This window comes from Chionomys nivalis, chromosome 6, assembly GCF_950005125.1.
Source record: "Chionomys nivalis chromosome 6, mChiNiv1.1, whole genome shotgun sequence".
In the NCBI taxonomy this organism is placed as follows: domain Eukaryota; kingdom Metazoa; phylum Chordata; class Mammalia; order Rodentia; family Cricetidae; genus Chionomys; species Chionomys nivalis.
In genome coordinates this window covers 4,299,768-4,318,184 of record NC_080091.1, presented here as the reverse complement: position 1 = coordinate 4,318,184, position 18,417 = coordinate 4,299,768, and the positions used below count along the sequence as shown (strand labels likewise).

Genomic DNA, 18,417 nt, shown 5'->3' with positions numbered 1-18,417 from the left:
ACGCGTCTGCTCCCGGCAGCACCAATCTGCTTCGAGAGAGTGATGGGCACCAAAGAGGCTCCTTATGGAGTTTGTTTGCCATTTGGGCAAGAAACTGCCTTGCTTGAACTGCTTGACTGGACTTGCAGGACCCACAGAGAAATGACTGCTGAAGCTGCCTAAGGAAGGTGAGACAGTCCTTCACGGTTCCTGCTTCACAAAAGAGTCTGTCAGACATTCTGAGGACGCAGAAGAAAGCATCTATTGGGCTTTGCCATTGCAAGGGAGAACAGATCTTTGGATTTCCTGCTTCGTGGAAAAGCCTGCTGGTCACTATTGTCCTGAAGGCTAAAGACGGATGCCCCAATGGTACAGAAGAACTTTGGGTGACTGTCCAGGCAGCAAGATGTCTCTGTCAGTTCTAGAGTTTTGGAAGTTGTTTACGATGCACTTCCTGTTAACTTAGGTAATAGTATATCCTTCTGAAGTCTTTGATGGAGTTGAAGCATAGATAGTTATAATTATAGTTTTACTTAGTTATGATAAAAGATAAAGTAGATGTAAATATTGTAACTGTAATTCTTGCTTGATACCTGTTTTGTTATATGTAATTTTACTATGTTAAAGTTAAAACCTTTCCTTTTATTTAGACAGAAAAAAAGGGAGGTGATGTGGGAGGTGATGCATGCTGTGAATATGTTTTACTGCCACTGGTTAATAAAGAAGCTGCTTTTGGCCAATGGCTTAACAGAGTAAAGCCAGGATGAAAGAGATCTATTGAGACAGTAGGCGGAGTCAGTGAGATGCAAGGTAGCTGCCAGAGGAGAAAGATGTGAGCTGCCACTCGGAACCTCACCGGTAGGCCATGGTAAAATAATAGAGATGGGTTAATTTAAGATATAAGAGCTAGTCAATAAGAAGTTGGAGCTAGCCGGGCGGTGGTGGTGCACGCCTTTAATCCCAGCACTCGGGAGGCAGAGGCAGGCGGATCTCTGTGAGTTCGAGACCAGCCTGGTCTACAAGAACTAGTTCCAGGACAGGCTCCAAAGCCACAGAGAAACCCTGTCTCAAAAAACCAAAAAAAAAAAAAAAAAGAAGAAGAAGAAGAAGTTGGAGCTAATAGGCCAAGCAGTGATTTAATTAATACAGTTTCTGTGTGATTATAGTAGGAGTCTGGGCGGCCGGGATAAACGAGCAGCCTCCCCCAACGCAAGATCATCCTCGGCCACATACTGAATTTGAGGCCAGACTGGGGTTCATGGGGGACCTATCTAAACATTCTCTCCCAAAGGTCCCCAACATGAAGACATCCAAGCCTAGCACACATCCCGCTAGGTGATCTCTAGACCCCAGACCTCTGCTATATTCCCAGTTCTTCCAACGAAGTCTGGTACACAGTAGGGGTTCACTAAATACAGCAGAGTCAGCCAAACCCCGAGATCTGCTAAGGGTCAGCTTCCTCACAGACGTGAGGTTCATGATGGGGAAACTGAGGCCAAGGGCCGAGGTGCTGACCCGGGGCTGCCTGGCGATGGACACCCGGGTAGGCAGGGCGACTGTGTCCCCTGAGATGGTCTGAGGCCCTGAGGCCTCATGAATGACGCGTTTTCAGCCTGGCGGGGCAGGAAGATGTCGGATGAGTCTGGGCTGACAATGTGATCTGGACTTTCATGAGCGGTGATCTCGGGGATATGGGAGAGTTGAATCGCTTTCCCTGTTTCCCAGAAATGTCTGCTCTACGCCCTGACCACAGACCACAGCTCCCTCCCCATCCCTTCCTGGTCCTACTTTTGGGGCTGGATCATTGGTGAGGTACCTCTTTCACCTGCAGACCTTGCCAGCGAGATGCCATCCTGCCTCAGCCATGCCCAGGACTGGATGCTGGGGCTGCCTGCTGTTGGAAACCCCTTCCCAAGGTGACTCCCGGTGACTCCAGGCTAGTCTAACTGCTGAACCAGGAATGGGGCTGTGGGCTCCTGCAGGGATCTCAGCCCTCTCAGGTACAGGCTTGTGGGCTCTGGGTTCCCTTCATGTTTTTATTTTTACATGTGCATTTTGCTTGCATGCAGTACTTGAGGAGGCCAGGAGAGGGCACCAGATCTCCTAGAACTGGAGTTAGAGATGGATGTGAGCCACCGTGTAGGTGCTGGGAATTGAACCCGGTCCCAAGACCAGCCAGGGGTTTTAAATGATGGACCATTTTTCCAAGTCTCTCTTGTTGTTGTTGTTGTTGTTTTTTTTTTCTCTGTGTAGTTTTAGAGACTGTCCTAGAACTCACTCTGTAGACCAGGCTATCCTCGAACTCACAGAGATCCACCTGCCTCTGACTCCAAAGTGTTCAAAGTTCTGGGATTAAAGGTGTGCACTACCGCCAGGCGGTGGTGGCTCACACCTTTAATCCCAGCACTCGGGAAGCAGAGGCAGGTGGATCTCTGTGAGTTCGAGGCCAGCCTGGTCTAGAAGAGCTAGTTCCAGGACAGGAACCAAAAAGCTACAAGAGAAACCCTGTCTCGAAAATCCAAAAAAAAAAAAAAAAAAAAGTGTGCACTACCACCGCCTAGACTGTCTTTTTTTTTTTTTTTTTGAGACGGGGTTCCTCTGTAGCCCTGGCTTTACTTGAACTCACAGAGATCCCTCTGCCTCCCAGTACTGGGATTAAAGGCTGTGTAGCTGAGAATGACCTTGATTTCCTGACCCTTCCACCTTGACCTTTTGGAATGCTCCCTGAGCATCACCACACCCAGTCAGGATACCCACCCCCACCCCCACCTCTCTCCCTCTCTCTCAGTTTAGGGAAGGTCTCAACTATGTAGCCTTGGCTGTCCTGGAACTTTGCATGTGGATCGGGCTGGCTTTGAACCCACAGAGATCTGCCTGTCTCTGTCTCCAGAATGCCTCTGTTTACCCCTTTCCTCTCAGCCCAGACTCCACCCCTGCTCCTTGCCAGGGCTGGCCTCCACTGGCCCATCTCTCCGTTCTGATCGCTCACATAACCACAACTATCCCAGGTCGCTGTGGGGCCAGGAAGTGACGTGACATTCCCAGCACTACCTGGTCACCACTGCGGAGGCTTTCTGCTTCAGGTCAGCTGTCCACCGCTTCAACGACAGGTGACATTCTGGGGCCACTAAGCAATAAACTAAAGGCCAGCAGAAGCTAGGACGTGTGCAGACAGGGCCAACTCTTCACATCGCTGCTGGGAATAGCAGCACCGTCTGGGAATTCCAGTTAGCCGGAAGACTGGAAGACTGAGTCAGGATGATAGAAATTTGAAGTTAAATTTTAGCTCTAGACTGGGAACCTGTTTCAAATAAAAACAAACAAACGAACAAATAAATAGTTGAAGTTGAATTGTAGCGCTCTCCCTAGAATCCTCCAGTGAGGGGCTGGGCTGGGGGCGTGGTCAGAGTGGAGCTAGCATAGAATCCCCAGAGAGGGGCTGGGGGCGTGGTCAGGGTGGAGCCCCCCCCCTAGAATCCCCCAGTGAGGGCTGGGTCGGGGCATGGTTATGGTTAGAACACTAGTCTAGCAAGAAGCTTGAAGCTTTTAGTTTCATACTCAGCACTACAAAATAATATCATGGAAGAAAGAATTACAGCAAATAAGTCTGTACTGTGTTCAGTTTCAGTGTATTTTTTATAACTCTTTAAATTGATATGGCAAGGGCTGGAGCATCGCAGTAGTAGAGGGAGCTGTAATCCTGCAGACAGGGAGGGGCTGCATGAGCTCATGATACAGCGAACTGGTGATCTTACCCGCTTGTCCCCCACAGGGACTTCCTCCACTGTGGTGGTGCCTGGAGCCCATGCACTGCTCAGACTGGAGCCCACACGACAGGTGTTGAGCAATGCCGCTGTTATCCAGCACCCCGGTTACCAGCCTGCCACACGGGGCAGCGACATCTGCCTGTTAAGGCAGAGCTGCAGGAGGGTGGCTGGCAGACCAGGCCCACCTGGTTTCGGAGTTTATTTCATTTTCTTGTGGGTTGGGATGAACTCTTTTCTTTTCGAGACAAGGTCTCACTGGAACTCAGAGATTCGCCTACTTCTGCCTCCCAAGTGCTGGGGTTAAAGGCGTGCGCCACCACCGCACTTAGTCTGAACCCTTTTCCCGCATTCTGGGAAAGGGCTCTACCACTGGTCCATGCCTGTGGTCTTGGAATTTTGTTTGAAAATGGCTGGCAGGACCACGGGCTTCTGAATCTTGTCTTTCACCTCCACTGCCCAGAACCATCCATAAATCCCGCCTCTGTCAGAATCAAAATCAAAGCCAAGAGCCCTGAGGCCCTGCTTCTCAAGGAAGTGTCTCAGAACTGCCGACAGCCAAGCGGGCTCCCTGAGTATCTTAGGATGAAAAGGAGGGGATGAGGGTTCCATCTGCCAGAGTCTGGGGGTGAGGCTCCCTAAAGTCAGCTGACATCTAGTACACGTGGGGAAACTGAGGTAAAGGTGCAGCTACTTGGAGCAATCCCTCCCTGGAGGTCTGGTCGTTCTGCCCTCACCTCAGTGAGTGGCCGGAGACCTCACAGAGGCTCCCGACAGCTCCGCAGCTGACGCGTGCCTGTTTGCACTGGGGATGCTGGGAGGTTCCTGAAGGCAGACGGTCTCATTTGAGGCCCGAGACTGAATGGAAAGATAGTTCAAGAGCCCGGCGGGGGTGGGGCTGGAATGGTGGGCCAGGAGCCTTCACCCCGAGGACATTGGGAGGAGGCAAGGGTCCTGATGGTGGCTGGAGCGCAACTTCTACTGATTATTTATTTATCTACTTATTTATTGATTCTTGTTTTTTTGAGACAGGGTTTCTCTGTATAGCTTCGGATCCCGTCCTGAACTCTGTAGATAGTCAGGCTGGCCTTGAATGCACGGAGATCCACTCGTCTGTCTCTGCTGTCTGAGTGCTGGGACTGAAGGAGTGTGCCATCCTTTCCTGGGCCCTGCTGTGAGGCTATTGTGATTGCCACAGAGAGGTGCCAGGCCACACTGCCTTGTATCCTGCTGGGGTCTCTGCCAGGGCTGATGGAACTGAATGTCTGCAACAGCTCCTGGCGGGGCCAGCTGAACTCTGCCGTGCTCTGTACCCACAGTGGGGACCGCCAGTGGTGTGGTTTCTGTTTCTATGATGGCTTGTTGTGTGAGGGAACTGAGGCCACAAAAGGGGTCAGGATGGACAAGGCCACCTCTGAGGACTGAGTCCCCCTAGTGTTTGACTGAAGGGAGAAAGGAGCCCCAGGAAGGGGAGCGGTGGCTGAGAGACACAGATTTCTGCAGGCTGTTCCTGGGACTGCAGGCATAAACACGCCCAGCAGGGGGCAGAAACAGCCAAGCTTGGCTCCTAAAAGCCGATTGCACACTATGTTGGGGATTTTCACTGAAAGGAGAGCCTGGGGGCTGAGATTTAACAGAGACTTCAGTTGTTTCGGGAGACACGTCAGAGGGCTGAGGCACACCGCTAAGTAGGCTGTGTATTGCTCAAAAAACCAGACCTGTCTGTGTATGAGACTCCTTTGGGGGACACAAGCCCCCAAGAGTGACACCTAACTCCAACCTTTTTTCTCACTCCAGGCAGACTCTGGGGGACCCTTCTTGGTCTGTGGGAGCCGGGCTCATGGCCTTGTCTCCTTCTCAGGTCTCCGGATGTCTATACTCAGGTGTCTGCGTTGGTGGCCTGGAATGTGGTTCTGAGATGTTCTGTGAGGGATGTTGGCCTCTCAGCCCCCACTGGAGCGAGATGAAAGGCTCCGAGCTGGCTGGAGAGTACTGGGAACCTAGGGCTTGGGCTGCAGCATCCACACTAAGTGAACAGTGGCACTGAAGGCTAGCAAGATACATGACACATGGCCTGATGTGTGCTCAATAAGGAGCTCACTTAGCCGAGACCCTTCCACAGCTCCTGCACCCACTAGGCTCCCACCCCTGAGCTCATCATCCACTCCCACACCATGGGTCCCCTTCAGGTGGCTCCTGGGCCTTTGTGCATTCTCTGTTCCCTTATGGACGGCAGTCTAACCCCACTAACACATAGACAGGGGACTAATATATGAAGATCAGCCTGGCCTCCTATGCTAAAGTTGCCTCAACACAGTAATCATGGTATCCGTCTTTGCTCCTGAGCCATCTTGTCCCTGTACCTCTAAGACCCAGAAGGGCCCACTTCTTCTCCCTCCCCTCCACTTGCCCCATGCTCCTCAGGAACCCACGAACACACGCCATATCTTTGGAAGCTTTCACGTGGTCCCACGCTCTACCCTAGTCTCCAGGCTCAGAGAGAAAAGGCAGGTGGTCCTGGTCACCATAGTGGTTTTATTATCTTTATTTCTTTGGTGAGGCAGAACCCCAGGGTGGGAGAGGCTGCCTCGGCAACCTGCTAAGGACACTTTTTGGTATACTGCAAGAAAGGCCCAGCTGAGGACTTGAGGGAGGATAATAGAAAAGACCCTGGGAAATCCTTTCCTCCACATGGGGGGCTCTGCATGCTCCTATGATTCTCTGTATGATTGAACATTTTGTCTTCCTTTTTAAAGTTTTTATTTATTTATTTACTTTTTTTTTGAGACAGGGTTTCTCTGTGTAACAGCCCTGACTGTCCTTGAAGTCATAGAGATCTGCCTGCCTCTGCCCCGCAAGAGTTGGAATTAATGGAGTATAAAAATATGGGCCTGTATAATACGGCCCTACAACCACCCAACCCTTAAGTTTTTTAGAGATATAAGGTCTCAGGCTGGCCTTGAACTCATTGTGCAATCAAGGCTGGCCCTGTACTCCTGATCCTCCTGCCTCTATCTTCCAAGTGCTGGGGTGACAGGCATGTGCCCCCATGTCTGTTTTACGTGGTGCTGGAGATGAAGGCCAGGCCTTGTGGGAGCTGGGAAAGCACTGTAGCTACTGAGCTACAGCTCCCCATTCTTCGTGGTTCCCTTCAAGGCACATGGGTAACTCTGAGTGGCAGCTGTCAGAGGGAAGGGTCATGCCCCAAGCAGCACCAGGCTGATGTGCAGGGCGGTAGGCACTAGAGTGACTCTGGAGTGCTCTGGGCACAGTGAGCCCTGGCAGCCACTGGCTACCCTGGCCTGGCAGTCAGCCACGGCCCGATGCTCCCACCAGGTCCCTCCTTAAGTGGAGCGAATAGGGAAGAACCCAGTGTTTCTCTGGGCTGAGGCCGAGAGGCCCTGTGTGAACTGCAGTTGAGGTGGACACACTGGCACTGACCGTGCCCTGAGACTCAGCTCCAGTCTGAAAAGCAGGCAGAGAGATCAAGCAGGGGTCTCCGTGAAGCTGCCCTCCTTGGGATCCTAACTTGGTCCTAGTACCTGGTGATGGCATATACAACTCTTATAAACCTCCCTTCCGTCCTGTGATACCTGCTCAGGATCCTAGGGGACCCCAAGTGCTTTCAGGCCAGGTTTGGGGAATGTCCACGTGACATAAATTAAAATCTTTTCTGTGACAATAAATAAAATTGGGACGGCCTCAAATACCAGGCCCAGCTGCTGCAGCTCACAGGAAGTTCTCTTCCTCCTCTGGTGGTACTTTGGGGGCACCTGCAGGGGTGGAGGAAACGGACGAGAGTGAGCGCATGTGCTATCCCTTGGTGGACCAACGCCCAGACCCACACGAGTCTCACCTGTGCAGATGCCTGGGTGGCGAACGCCAATGGAGCGACCCAGGAAGCAGGTGGCCTGGCGCAGGTGACACGAGGAGATATAGGTAACGTTGTTGTTGCCACAGAGTTCCTGGCCGGGGCTGGAAGGCACCGGGCAGGGGGCAGAACGACACACCACACAGTGAGCGCTGCCGGTCTGGTCCACAAGGCATGTACGGGGGCGTGGGCACACTACGTGAGCACAGGACTCTGTGGGCCGAGAGAGGGCGGGTCAGGTCCTGGATGGTGTTTCCTCCCAGTGAGTCCAGCTACCCTTAGACTAGGACTCCTCTAGAAAGCCCCATTCCTAGGACCTAAAGGTACCGCCATTCTTCAAGCCCCGCCCGGGAACGCCAGCTCCGACCGCTGTCAAGACCCCGCCCTAGAGGGCAATCCCCACCCTAAAACGCGAGCCCGGCTCACCTCCGCCCAGCCCGGCCTTCAGAGACAAGCCCCGCCCCCAGGACGACGCCCCGTTCTGCCAAGCTCCACCCACGTTCCCCCTCCCCGTCCATCCCGAGCCTCTTTCCCCGGCTGCGCAGCGTCTCCCGCGCCAGCACTTGTGAGGGCACGCTGGCCCGCAGGGCTGTGGAATGCTACGTGCTGCCGCGCGCAGCCCTGCCCCCGGACACGCCCGACAGTCGCAGTTATCCCGGGGCTCAGGCTCAAACTCTGAAGCCAGCCAGGCGGCTTTGACACCCACCTGACCTGACCCTCAGGCCCCTCCGTAGAAGGCGGCCGTCGTGGCCACGCCTCCACAGAGCCCATTTACCAACATTTGCCCCCTACCCCGTACAGGTCACGCCCCTCAAGGCCCTGCCCGGAGCAGCCTAAGCCCCACCCATTTAGACCATGCCCTTAAGTAGGCCCAGCGCTCCCCAAGCGCCTCTGCTCCAGGCTCCGCCCCTGCTTGGTCACACCTCCCTTAGTCCCCGCCCCTCAGCCGCCCGACTCCACCCTCAGCATGCACTACCTCCCGGTCTTATCTCCCTAAGCCCCGCCCCCAGACCCCGCTTTCATCTTCTATGGCCCCGCCCCTCCACGACCGCGGCCCTTACTTTGGCAGCGGCCTCGGTACATGATGCGCAGGTCCGGGTGTCCACGGCAGCGCGTCACGCGCAACTCGCACTCGTCCCGGTAGGTGGCGCCATCAGAGCCGCAGACCTGCAAGCCCGTGGGAAGCCCCTCGCAGTCGGGTGCGCACTCGCAGTGTGGACGGCCCCCCACCATGTGGCACGCCTTGCCGGGGCCACACTCCACGCCGTCGCAGGAATCTAGGGACACAGGACGTGCACAGGTGTGGTTCACTTTAGCGCACAGCGACTGAGTGCCTGAGCCTAGAGGGTTCCCACTAGGGTTTGGGGGAGGGGTTCACCCTGCACATCCTCATGTCTCAGGTGGAAAAACTGAGGCTCGCCTAGACAAAGTCTTGTGTTGGGGTTTCCACCTTGCCCCACACAAGACTTTATTTTGTTATTTTGAGACAGTATCTCCCATAGCCTAGGCTGGCCTTGAACTCCTAATCCTGCCTCCCACTTCCCAAGTGCTGGGAATCTGGGCCCACACCACCACTCCTGTCCATGTGTCCCTTTTTAATACGTTGTTCAGCCACCATTTTACAGATGGGAAAACTGAGGCTGTTATGGACCCCAACACATTCTAGCTTGAGAACATCATGATAGACTCATGGACACCCTTCCCTCTCCCAGTTCAGTTGCTTTGTGGGTCTGGAGAGCAGACCTTGAACTCTCCGGAGGGAGCCACATCACAGGGCCCACCCACTCACCCAAGCATCGGGAACTGACCCTCTAGCCAACTTCAGGAAACCAAGGGACTAAAGGGGAGGGGCAAAGTCCCATCTGCAGGACCCAGGGACTCAGGAGGCAACCATAGGCCCTTCGGCCCAGGCCAGGCCGTTCTGGGTGTGTGTCTTCTTCCCAGAAGCTAGGGGTGGGGTCTGGAGGAGGGGTGTGTGGCAGTGGGCTTGGGACACAGCCAGGCTGATGTGACATTAATCCTATCCCAGAGGCCAGTGCGGGTCTGCAGCGTCGACTCCGGGCTAAGCTGCCTGTGGCACCGGCCCTCCCAGAGACGGTGTGCTCTTCCTTGTGGGCTCCGCCCAGCAAACTCCTAATCGGCTCCCAATACCCTCCATCTAATGTCCGTTCTCTCCAAGTCCGTCGCCAGCACTATCCCCAGGCCCACAGAGAGACCGCCAGGACCCCACCCCTCACCTTTGCAAGGCAGGCAGTGCACCAGGCCCAGGAAGCCCAGCAGGCTGATTTTATTTCCCGGGTGGGTGAAGTTGGACCAGGCTGTGTTGATGTTGCCGGAGGCGCAACACTCCTCCCGACTGACGTCTGTCTTCAACACCAGGCTGCAGGTGGCCTCTCTGCCCTGCAGGAGCCAGCACACACCACCTATGCGGAAATGGAGGATGAGGGAGACTCCAGACCTCATCTCTACCTATGAATTATTCTGTGCGGACGTTCTCTGTGTGGCAAACTCCTAACCAACCCCCAATACTCCAGGTCTAATGCCCCCTCCAACTGAGAGGTGCCCATTGCTACCATGGAATCCCGCCCCCCAACACAGGAGAAAGGCACAGAAAGCCACAGTTATGGTCCTGACTCTGCTCCGTGGGGAGCCCTCTTCCTCTGAGTCGCACCCCAGTGCTCCACCACCAGCTCCTGCCCAGCCTCCGGCCTGAGAACTGGCACCCTGCCCAGCCCCTTCAAATGCCAGGCACTCGGCATGTGAGGGTCTGTGGGCCTGCACTGGCTTCCCGCCTCTGCCCTGTCTAGACAGTGCCCAGGGCAGCCGAGCCCCCGGCCTGCAGCCCCCCCTCGCCTGACCCGCCTCTTACTCACTCCAACCGGGGAACATTCCCTCTGCGTGAGCTCACTCCCCTGGGATGGGACGGGGGACGCGGCCCTAGGGGAGGGGGCTCGGCTCCCCTGGAGGCCAGCAACCCTGCAGGGCGGGGTGGAGGCTGGAACGCAGAACCCTCGGCTTTCTTCACCCTTAAATGGGGACAGCTGCATCCCCTCATCCGTGCTCAGGACACACTACCGACCGCCTTCCTCGAACTGGGCCCCAGCACCTCAGCAAACACTTTTCAAAAGAGGGAAACTGAGGCTAGAGCTCTCCCAGGCAGATGCAGGTACACCATTCCAACAGAGACGGTCCGTCTAGGGGATCCTGAAACCCTCCACCCAGATGGCATTAGCAGGTCCAGCCACCCAGAGATGTCTCTCTAAAAGAGATGTCTCTCTAAAGGAGCCACCCACAGTGTCACTTACAAGGTTCATGACCCCAAGCCTCAGTTTACCCATCCTGAGAACGGGGATGGAAAAAGTACCCACAACTTTAGGTTCTGTAGTCTCATGGGAAAGCAGGTAAACAGTAAGAGCTTAATAAATAAATGTCAGTCCTCTCTTGAGGCTGGAGGCGTGGAGCACCCCACTCGCCTACCCAACCAGAGCGTACCCCCAGACATCCCCCTGCCGCATTCCGCAGGCCACGTGGGTGGCCCACTCTCCCGCCCCTTCCGCCCAGCCCCACTCACCGGGCGCGGAATCCCCCGAGCCCATCACGGCACCCACGGATCCCACCGCCCAGACCAGGGCTCCCCAAAGCAGCGGCCACAGTGCCCCAGGACACATGGCGAGTGTGGAGCAGCGGGGACTCTGTGAGTGCGGGCGCCTCGGCCTATAAAAGCCCAAGGCGGGCGGGGCCGGCGGCGGGCGGGGCGGGGCGCGGCGGGACGGACGTGTCCCCTAGGCGCAGGGCCCGGGCCTGCGCGGGGGTGGCCGCCGGGGGCAGGCCCTGTCCCATCTGGGAACCAGACAGTTGTCTAGAAAGAACAGTCCACAGTGGGGTCAGGTCACAAACTGCGGCCCGGGGGGCATGTTCTGGGAGTTGACTAAGGTGGACACCTACCTCCAGGTGTCTTTGGGGTCTCCACCTGGAGAGTGTCTGGAAATTCGGGCTGGGCACCTCTGGTCAGACCTTCACACTGACAAGCCCCAAGGAGGCAAAGGGTGTCCCTGAGCTGTTCCCAGCCGTTTAAAGGCTCATACCTTTCATTCTAGCCGTTGGGAGGCTGAAGCAGGAGGATTACTGCAAGTTCCAGACCAGCTGGGGCCCAGAGTGAGTCAAACTCGAGTCGACGTCATCAGTAGCTAACTCGGTGGGCAGAGGGCTTGCCCAGCATGCACAAGCCCTGGATTCCGTGGGCACGATGGCGCACAGCTGCCTTTCCACCTCGCAAGCTGCCCACAAGGCTGGAGGATTAAGGTCAGAAGGAACTTCAGGCCGGTCTGGGCGACCTGAGATTCTGTCTCAAAAAGAACAAACAAAACCCAGGGGTTAGAAGATGCGTTCAAGAGTTAAGACTGATTGCCATATAAACAGGAAGACCTGTTCAAAAACTCCAGCACCTGTGAGAGACCGTAAGCCCAGGACTGTGGGCACCGGAGACCGGAGGGCTCGCTGGGCTCGCTGACTGAGAGCCCAGCTCCAACTTCGGCGGGAGAGTCTGTGTGGAAGGGGTAAGGCCAAGAGTGCTAGAACAGAACACCTCATGTCCTCTGGCCTCGGTGGGTGCATTCGTGCATCTGGACCCCCACACCCCTCAGACAGACATCATCAGGCACGGAGCCACACCCTAAAATCCCAGCACTTAGGAGGGTCACAAGTTCAAGTCCAAACCGGTCTACCTAGAGAGTCCAGGGCAGGAAGACCCTATGTCAAAGCAGTCAGGACGGCGGGTGCCTGTGATCCCAGCACTCAGGAGGCAGGGGCAGGCGGATCTCTGTTAGTTCGAGGACAGCCTGGTCTGCAGAGTGAGTTCCAGGGCATGGTGAGACCCTGCCTCAGAATAAGCACAGCAAAAAGGTGACTCAAAGGGAGGGTAAGGTGCTTGCAGCCAAGCCTGACAACCTGAGTCCCGTCCTCAGGACAGACACTCATGTCAGGAGACCTGATTCCTTCAAGGTGTCCTCTGACCCCTACACCTAGCTGTAGCACACATGTACCAAAAAAAAACTGTTTTGAGAAGGAGTGGGAGACTGTCTCCTCCTCCTCCCAGGTGGAACACTTGGATTCTGGCATAGGTAGAACATAGGTGCCATGGATTCCCACAGTCCATAATGGTAACTGTTGAACCCAGAACCTCCTATCTGAGGGCCAAAGTAGCCAGGTCACTCTTCCTTGAAATGCCCTGGAGTCCTATGGAGTCGCTCGTGGAGTTGAGATGATTAGTGGACACGCCGTGGTGTTGGGGAATCCCAACAACCAAGGCTGATCTAGAATTATCCTCACCCAGCTCATGGTTTAGACAAGAAAACACACAGATGAGGACTTGCAGTTAAGAGCACTAACTGCTCTTCTAGAAAACTGGGGTTTGGTCCCCAGCACTCACATGGAGACTCACAACTGTCTGTAACTCCAGTTCCAGAAGATCTGACACCCTCTTCTGGCTTCTTCAGGGACTGCACACACATGGTGCATAGGCATGGCAAATGAAGCACCCACTCACATAAAATAAATATACTTGAAAAATACACAGATAAATTAATTTAGAGCTGGGCGGTGGTGGCACATGCCTTTAATCCCAGCACTTGGGAGGCAGAGGCAGGTGGATCTCTGTGAGTTCGAGACCAGCCTGGTCTACAAGAGCAAGTTCCAGGACAGGCTCCAAAACCACAGAGAAACCCTGTCTTGAAAAACCAAAAATAATAATAATAATAATAATAATAATTAATATAGAACTAGAAAACACAGAGGGTACTATAGGGAGCAGTGGGTTTCCTGAGATCACCCCCATCCTAACATCTACTCCAGACCCCTTCAGGTGACTTCTTCCCCCCAATTCTTGGCGTCCTGAAGCTCCAGCGGATCCACTGGCTGTGGAAGGCATCCTTTTCCTCACCATAGCTGTCCTGTGCCAGTGAGGAGGGATCCTGACCTGGCTCTGGCCCCTGGAAGTCCCCCAAGGGTGTTCCTAGGTTGGAGTGGGGCACGGGACCCTATGTTCTCACCAAGAGTTTGCAGGAGGGAGTGGAGGGGGTGAACAGCACTGACCTTGGCCGAGGCCTGACCCGTCATGCTGGACCGCTGTGGCCTCGCCAGGGTGAATCAAAGGACCATTGTGTGGTTGGCACAGGTTCAGGGCCCCTCTCTGTCCTGCTCCCACATACTGGAAATCCACGGGTTCCCCAGGGTGTCCCCAGCTCAGCCTTCTCTTCAGGGCCCACTTCCTACTGACTCATGCCCCATGATCTCTGTTCAGCTTCCCAGGTTTCTCTCTCACCCAGACCCAGGAGCACAGAGGAAATGACAGGCTCACGACCCCGCGGCCCCTGACAGCTAGAAAAGCCTGGAGGGTGAAGCCATGCTTGAGAGCAACACAAGAGGTCACGGCCAGCTGAGGAGAGATTTGTGTTTGTGTGCGTGGCGGCCAGAGGCCGGGGCCCACACCTGATTGCTCCCCCTTATATTTTGAAATGGGGGGGGTCTTGGGGACACTGGAAGTTAAGTCACTAATTCAGCTAGACTGGTTGGCCAGAGAGACCCAGGGGTCCTCCTGTGTCTACCTCTCCAGTGCTGAGTTATATTCACACACCCAGCTGTGTCCACGGGTGCCAAGGATCTCAACTCAGAACCCCACGGTTGTGTGCCAAGTGCTCTGCCCTTCAGCCACATCCCAACCCTCATTTCTTTTTGACAAAATGTCTGGCTCTGTAGCTCAAACTGGTCTGGGACTCCAGATCATTCTCTACAGCTAAGCACAAAGAAAAGTCTGAGCCATGTGCCTGGAGGCACCCAGGACGACTGCAGTGGGGCAGACAGGGCTCTCAGCCAGAGGCTGGGGATCTGTCCCTATCTCTACTTACAAGAAGCTGTCCAGCTAAGGACCCTCCAAGTCTTGAGTGCGACGTTGTGATGCCACACAAGCATCCATTCCAGGCTGAGGCAGGAGGATGACAAGCTTTGGCTAGTCCTGGCTGCAGGGAAAGACAGGGCCAGTCAGGTGTGGTGGCAACACCTTTAATCTCTGTGATTTCAAGGCCAGCCTGGTCTACTAGACTGGTTCAGGCTAGCCAGAAAACAATGAAATTTAGAAACCCAAACAGACAAACAGAGTCACAGCTCTAGTTCCAGGTGTTGGAGTGGCAGGAAGTCCTGGGCTCCACCCCCATACCTGAGAGACCAATACTCAGGAAGAGGAAGCCAACTGCTCTCCCTCCACAAGGGAAGACTCTGGGAGGCCAAGGTCATTCAACACTATATATTTTTTTAATTGGTATTTATTGAACTCTACATTTTTCTCTGATCCCCTCCCTGCCTCTCTCCTCCCCCTTTCAATCCTCCCCAAAGGTCCCCATGCTCCCAATTTACTCAGGAGATCTTGTCTTTTTCTACTTTCTACTTCCCATGTAGATTAGATCTATGTAAGTCTCTCTTAGTGTCCGCATTGTTGTCTAAGTTCTCTGGGATTGTGGTTTGTAGGCTGGCTTTTTTTGCTTTATGTTTAAAAACCACCTATGAGTGAGTACATGTGATAATTGACTTTCTGTGTCTGGGTTACCTCACTCAAAATGATGTTTTCTAGCTCCATCAATTTTATTGCAAAATTCAAGATGTTATTTTTTTCTGCTGTGTAGTACTCCATTGTGTAAATGTACCACATTTTCCTTACTTTGGTCGAGGGGCATTTAGGTTGTTTCCAGGTTCTGGCTATGACAAACAAAGCTGCTATGAACATAGTTGAGCACATGTCCTTGTGGCATGATTGAGCATCCATTGGATAAGGACCCAAAAGTGGTATTACTGGGTCTTGAGGAAGGTTGTTTCCTAATTTTCTGAGAAATCACCACACTGACATCCAAAGGGGTTGTACCAGCTGGCATTCCCACCAGAAATGCAGAAGTGTTCCCTTTTCCCCACAACCTCTCCAGCATAAGTTGTCATCAGTGTTTTTGATCTTGCCCATTCTTTCAGGTGTTAGATGGAATCTCAGAGTTGTTTTGATTTGCATTTCTCTGATGACTAAGGATATTGAGCATTTCCTTAAGTGTCTTTCAGCCATTTTAGATTCCTCTGTTGAGAGTTCTCTGTTTAGGTCTGGACTCCATTTTTTTTTATTGGATTATGGGATCTTTTGGTGTCCAATTTCTTGAGTTCTTTGTATATTTTGGAGATCAGACCTCTGTCTGATGTGGGGTTAGTGAAGATTTTTTCCCATTCTGTAGGCTGTCATTTTGTCTTGTTGACCATGTCCTTTGCTTTACAGAAGCTTTTCAGTTTCAGGAGGTCCCATTTATTAATTGTTTCTCTCAGTGTCTGTGCTGCTGGGGTTCTATTTAGGAAGTGGTTCCTGGGGCTGGAGAGATGGCTCAGAGGGTAAGAGCACTGGTTGCTCTTCCAGAGGTCCCGAGTTCAATTCCCAGCAACCACATGGTGGCTCACAACCATCTGTCATGAGATCTGGTGCCTTCCTTGCCAGCAGTACATTGTATGCTTAATAAATAAATCTTTAAAAAAAAATTGGTAGAATGCCAAAAAAAGAGAGAAAAAAAAACAAACAAACAAAAAAAAAAAAGGAAGTGGTTCCCTGTGCCAATGCATTCAAGTGTACTTCCCACTTTCTCTTCTATACGGTTCAGTGTAGCTGGCTGTATGCCGAGGTCTTTGATCCATGTGGACTTGGGTTTTGTGCATGGTGACAGATATGGGCCTCTTTTCACTCTTCTACACCAACACTACACTTTGAGTTCAAGGCCAGCCTAGGCTACAGGAGACCCGCTCCCATGTTTTCATTTTTAGACCGGGCCTGGTCCCCTCCTGTCTTAACTTGCTGGATTGGAAGGCTGAGCCTACAGCTGAAGGCCGCTCCTCCATGACCAGAAAGAAACCAGCCAGGCAAGATGCAGAGCCAGTAGGGGCCATCAGCACTTGCTATGGCAACAGAAGTCCTGGATTCAGCCATGCCTGAACTCCTTCCCTGTAAGTTGAAGTCAGTATATGGAAAGTTTCTGCAGCATTTCCAAAGGATGGCTTTGCATTTCATTCAAATGGAGTCTTGAGGGCACAAAGTGGCAGGTTCTTAGGACTCCGGACAGTCACTTCCTGTGCTTGTTTCAGCTTTCAGGATGTGGGGTGTAGCTCTGCAGGACGTTCTAGGTCCTGCACTCTGGAGATGAGAACTCGAGGCCTCCCCTCCAGGGAAGAAGAAGTGATGCTCAGAACCAAGCGCGCCTGAAGACTCCACAGTGACTCTCTGGCTCCATACCACCCATGGCTTCCTATAGCCATAGGATACATCCAGGTCCAACCACCCAAGTCTAGGTCCTTCCTGTTTGCATCTTCATGTCAGCCCTTCCCCATAGCAACTCTCCCCTGCAATAAGGAATCCAATCTTAAAAAGGTTTATTTTAAATTATCTGTATATGTCAGTCTGTGGGTAGGTATTTACATATGCACGTGGACACCAAAAAAAGGCCAGAAGAGGACACCAGAGCTTCTGAAGCAGGAGTTACAGGCTGCTGTGAGCTGCCGCACGTGAGTTCTGGGAACTGAAGTCCAGTCCTCTGTAAAAACTATATGTGTTGTTAATCAGAGCCATCTCTCCAGCCCAAGGAAATCACGTCGCCTGGGCTGTGACCTGGTGACAATGGTGAGTCTGAGTTAGCTGAAATGGGTCACAGTGTCACCACAGTGTCACTGGTCATCCCTTTTCCTAGACATGGAGTGAAGGTCCAGCCTGCAGCGTCTGCACCAGTGTGCTCTTCTGTTTACTACAGCAACAAAGTTGCGAGCTGTGTTTCCCATTCTATTCCCTGACGGTTCTGAGGACAAATCCCAGAGTTCTGCCATACTGAATCCAGTGTGTCTGGGCTCTTAGAGTGATTCTACCACATTTACTTGTGTGTGTGTACGTGGGTGCATATGTCAAAGTGCGTGTGTTTGGCACATCTGTAATCCAGCACTTCTGAGGTAGAAGAAGCAGGAGGATCTGGGGTTCCATCCCTGGTGACATAGCAAGTTTGAGACCATCCTGTACAACATGAGATAACGTCTCAAACACCAGAGGAAAGAGACTGCCATGCTCAGGAGGATGCATATTTTTTTCAAAGATTTATTTATTAATTATGTATACAGTATTCTCAGTATTCTGTCTGCATGTATGTCTGCAAGATGCATATTTTAAAGACAATATATTTTCTTACTTGGATCCTTGCCAAGTAGTATTCTGCCTTGAGTAAGAGCGAAAGAAAAAACACGATGGCCAAGAGGACTCTGCCACTCGGCTCCCTGTACGCTGACACACAGAATACAGATGGGGTAAACTTCTATAACATTTTAACTAAAAGCACTCCCGAGACCTCTATGGAATCGAGCCTCGAATTCCTCCGAAGCCCCTTAGTGCGGCTTTGTCAGCACCACGTGAGACACCTGCAAGGAGACACCTTAAGTCAACTCATGAATGGCCCCATCAGAGAGAAGCTCAGAATTATCCGAGGATTGCTCCTGGGGAGGCCAGTCATCTTACGTCTGCATAAGCATGGAAGGGGACTTCATGAAGCCTGTTGTCCACATTGTGGATGAGTTGGGTTTTTTTTGGTTTTTCGAGACAGGGTTTCTCTATGGCTTTGGAGCCTGTCCTGGAACTAGCGCTGTAGACCAGGCTGGTCTCGAACTCACAGAGATCCGCCTGCCTCTGCCTCCCGAGTGCTGGGATTAAAGGCGTAAGCCACCATCGCCCGGCGTGGATGAGTTGTTGGAAGTGGGGGT

General features: G+C 53.1%; 2 protein-coding genes across 2 annotated transcripts; one reads left to right on the top strand and one right to left on the bottom strand.

Annotated features, from left to right (window-relative positions):
• The first annotated feature begins 1,459 nt into the window (after window positions 1-1,459).
• Window positions 1,460-5,660, top strand: LOC130875616 (serine protease 57-like). Its single transcript, XM_057771647.1, has 5 exons — window positions 1,460-1,522; window positions 1,705-1,786; window positions 3,752-3,901; window positions 4,990-5,135; window positions 5,541-5,660. The coding sequence occupies exons 1-5, from the start codon at window positions 1,460-1,462 to the stop codon at window positions 5,658-5,660; spliced, it is 561 nt and encodes a 186-aa protein (XP_057627630.1).
• Window positions 5,661-6,271: 611 nt separating this feature from the next.
• Fstl3 (follistatin like 3) lies at window positions 6,272-11,305 on the bottom strand. The gene is made up of 5 exons (XM_057772471.1): window positions 11,186-11,305; window positions 9,852-10,037; window positions 8,676-8,891; window positions 7,600-7,827; window positions 6,272-7,516 (listed from the first exon to the last, which is right to left on the bottom strand). Exons 1-5 carry the CDS (start codon window positions 11,280-11,282, stop codon window positions 7,473-7,475), a joined length of 771 nt encoding a protein of 256 aa, XP_057628454.1. The 5' UTR covers window positions 11,283-11,305; the 3' UTR covers window positions 6,272-7,472.
• Window positions 11,306-18,417: the final 7,112 nt, after the last annotated feature.

Excerpts from the sequence above, each read along its gene's own strand:
- Fstl3 (XM_057772471.1), bottom strand. The coding sequence starts at position 11,282 with ATGTGTCCTGGGGCACTGTGGCCGCTGCTTTGGGGAGCCCTGGTCTGG. Across the intron at positions 8,892-9,851 it reads GCACTGCCTGCCTTGCAAAG|ATTCCTGCGACGGCGTGGAG; the intron begins GTGAGGGGTGGG and ends CTGTGTCCCTAG. Across the intron at positions 7,828-8,675 it reads GTACCGAGGCCGCTGCCAAA|AGTCCTGTGCTCACGTAGTG; the intron begins GTAAGGGCCGCG and ends CTCGGCCCACAG.
- LOC130875616 (XM_057771647.1), top strand. The coding sequence starts at position 1,460 with ATGGGGAAACTGAGGCCAAGGGCCGAGGTGCTGACCCGGGGCTGCCTG. Across the intron at positions 1,787-3,751 it reads CTTTTGGGGCTGGATCATTG|GGACTTCCTCCACTGTGGTG; the intron begins GTGAGGTACCTC and ends TGTCCCCCACAG. Across the intron at positions 3,902-4,989 it reads CTGCCTGTTAAGGCAGAGCT|GGCTGATGGAACTGAATGTC; the intron begins GCAGGAGGGTGG and ends GGTCTCTGCCAG.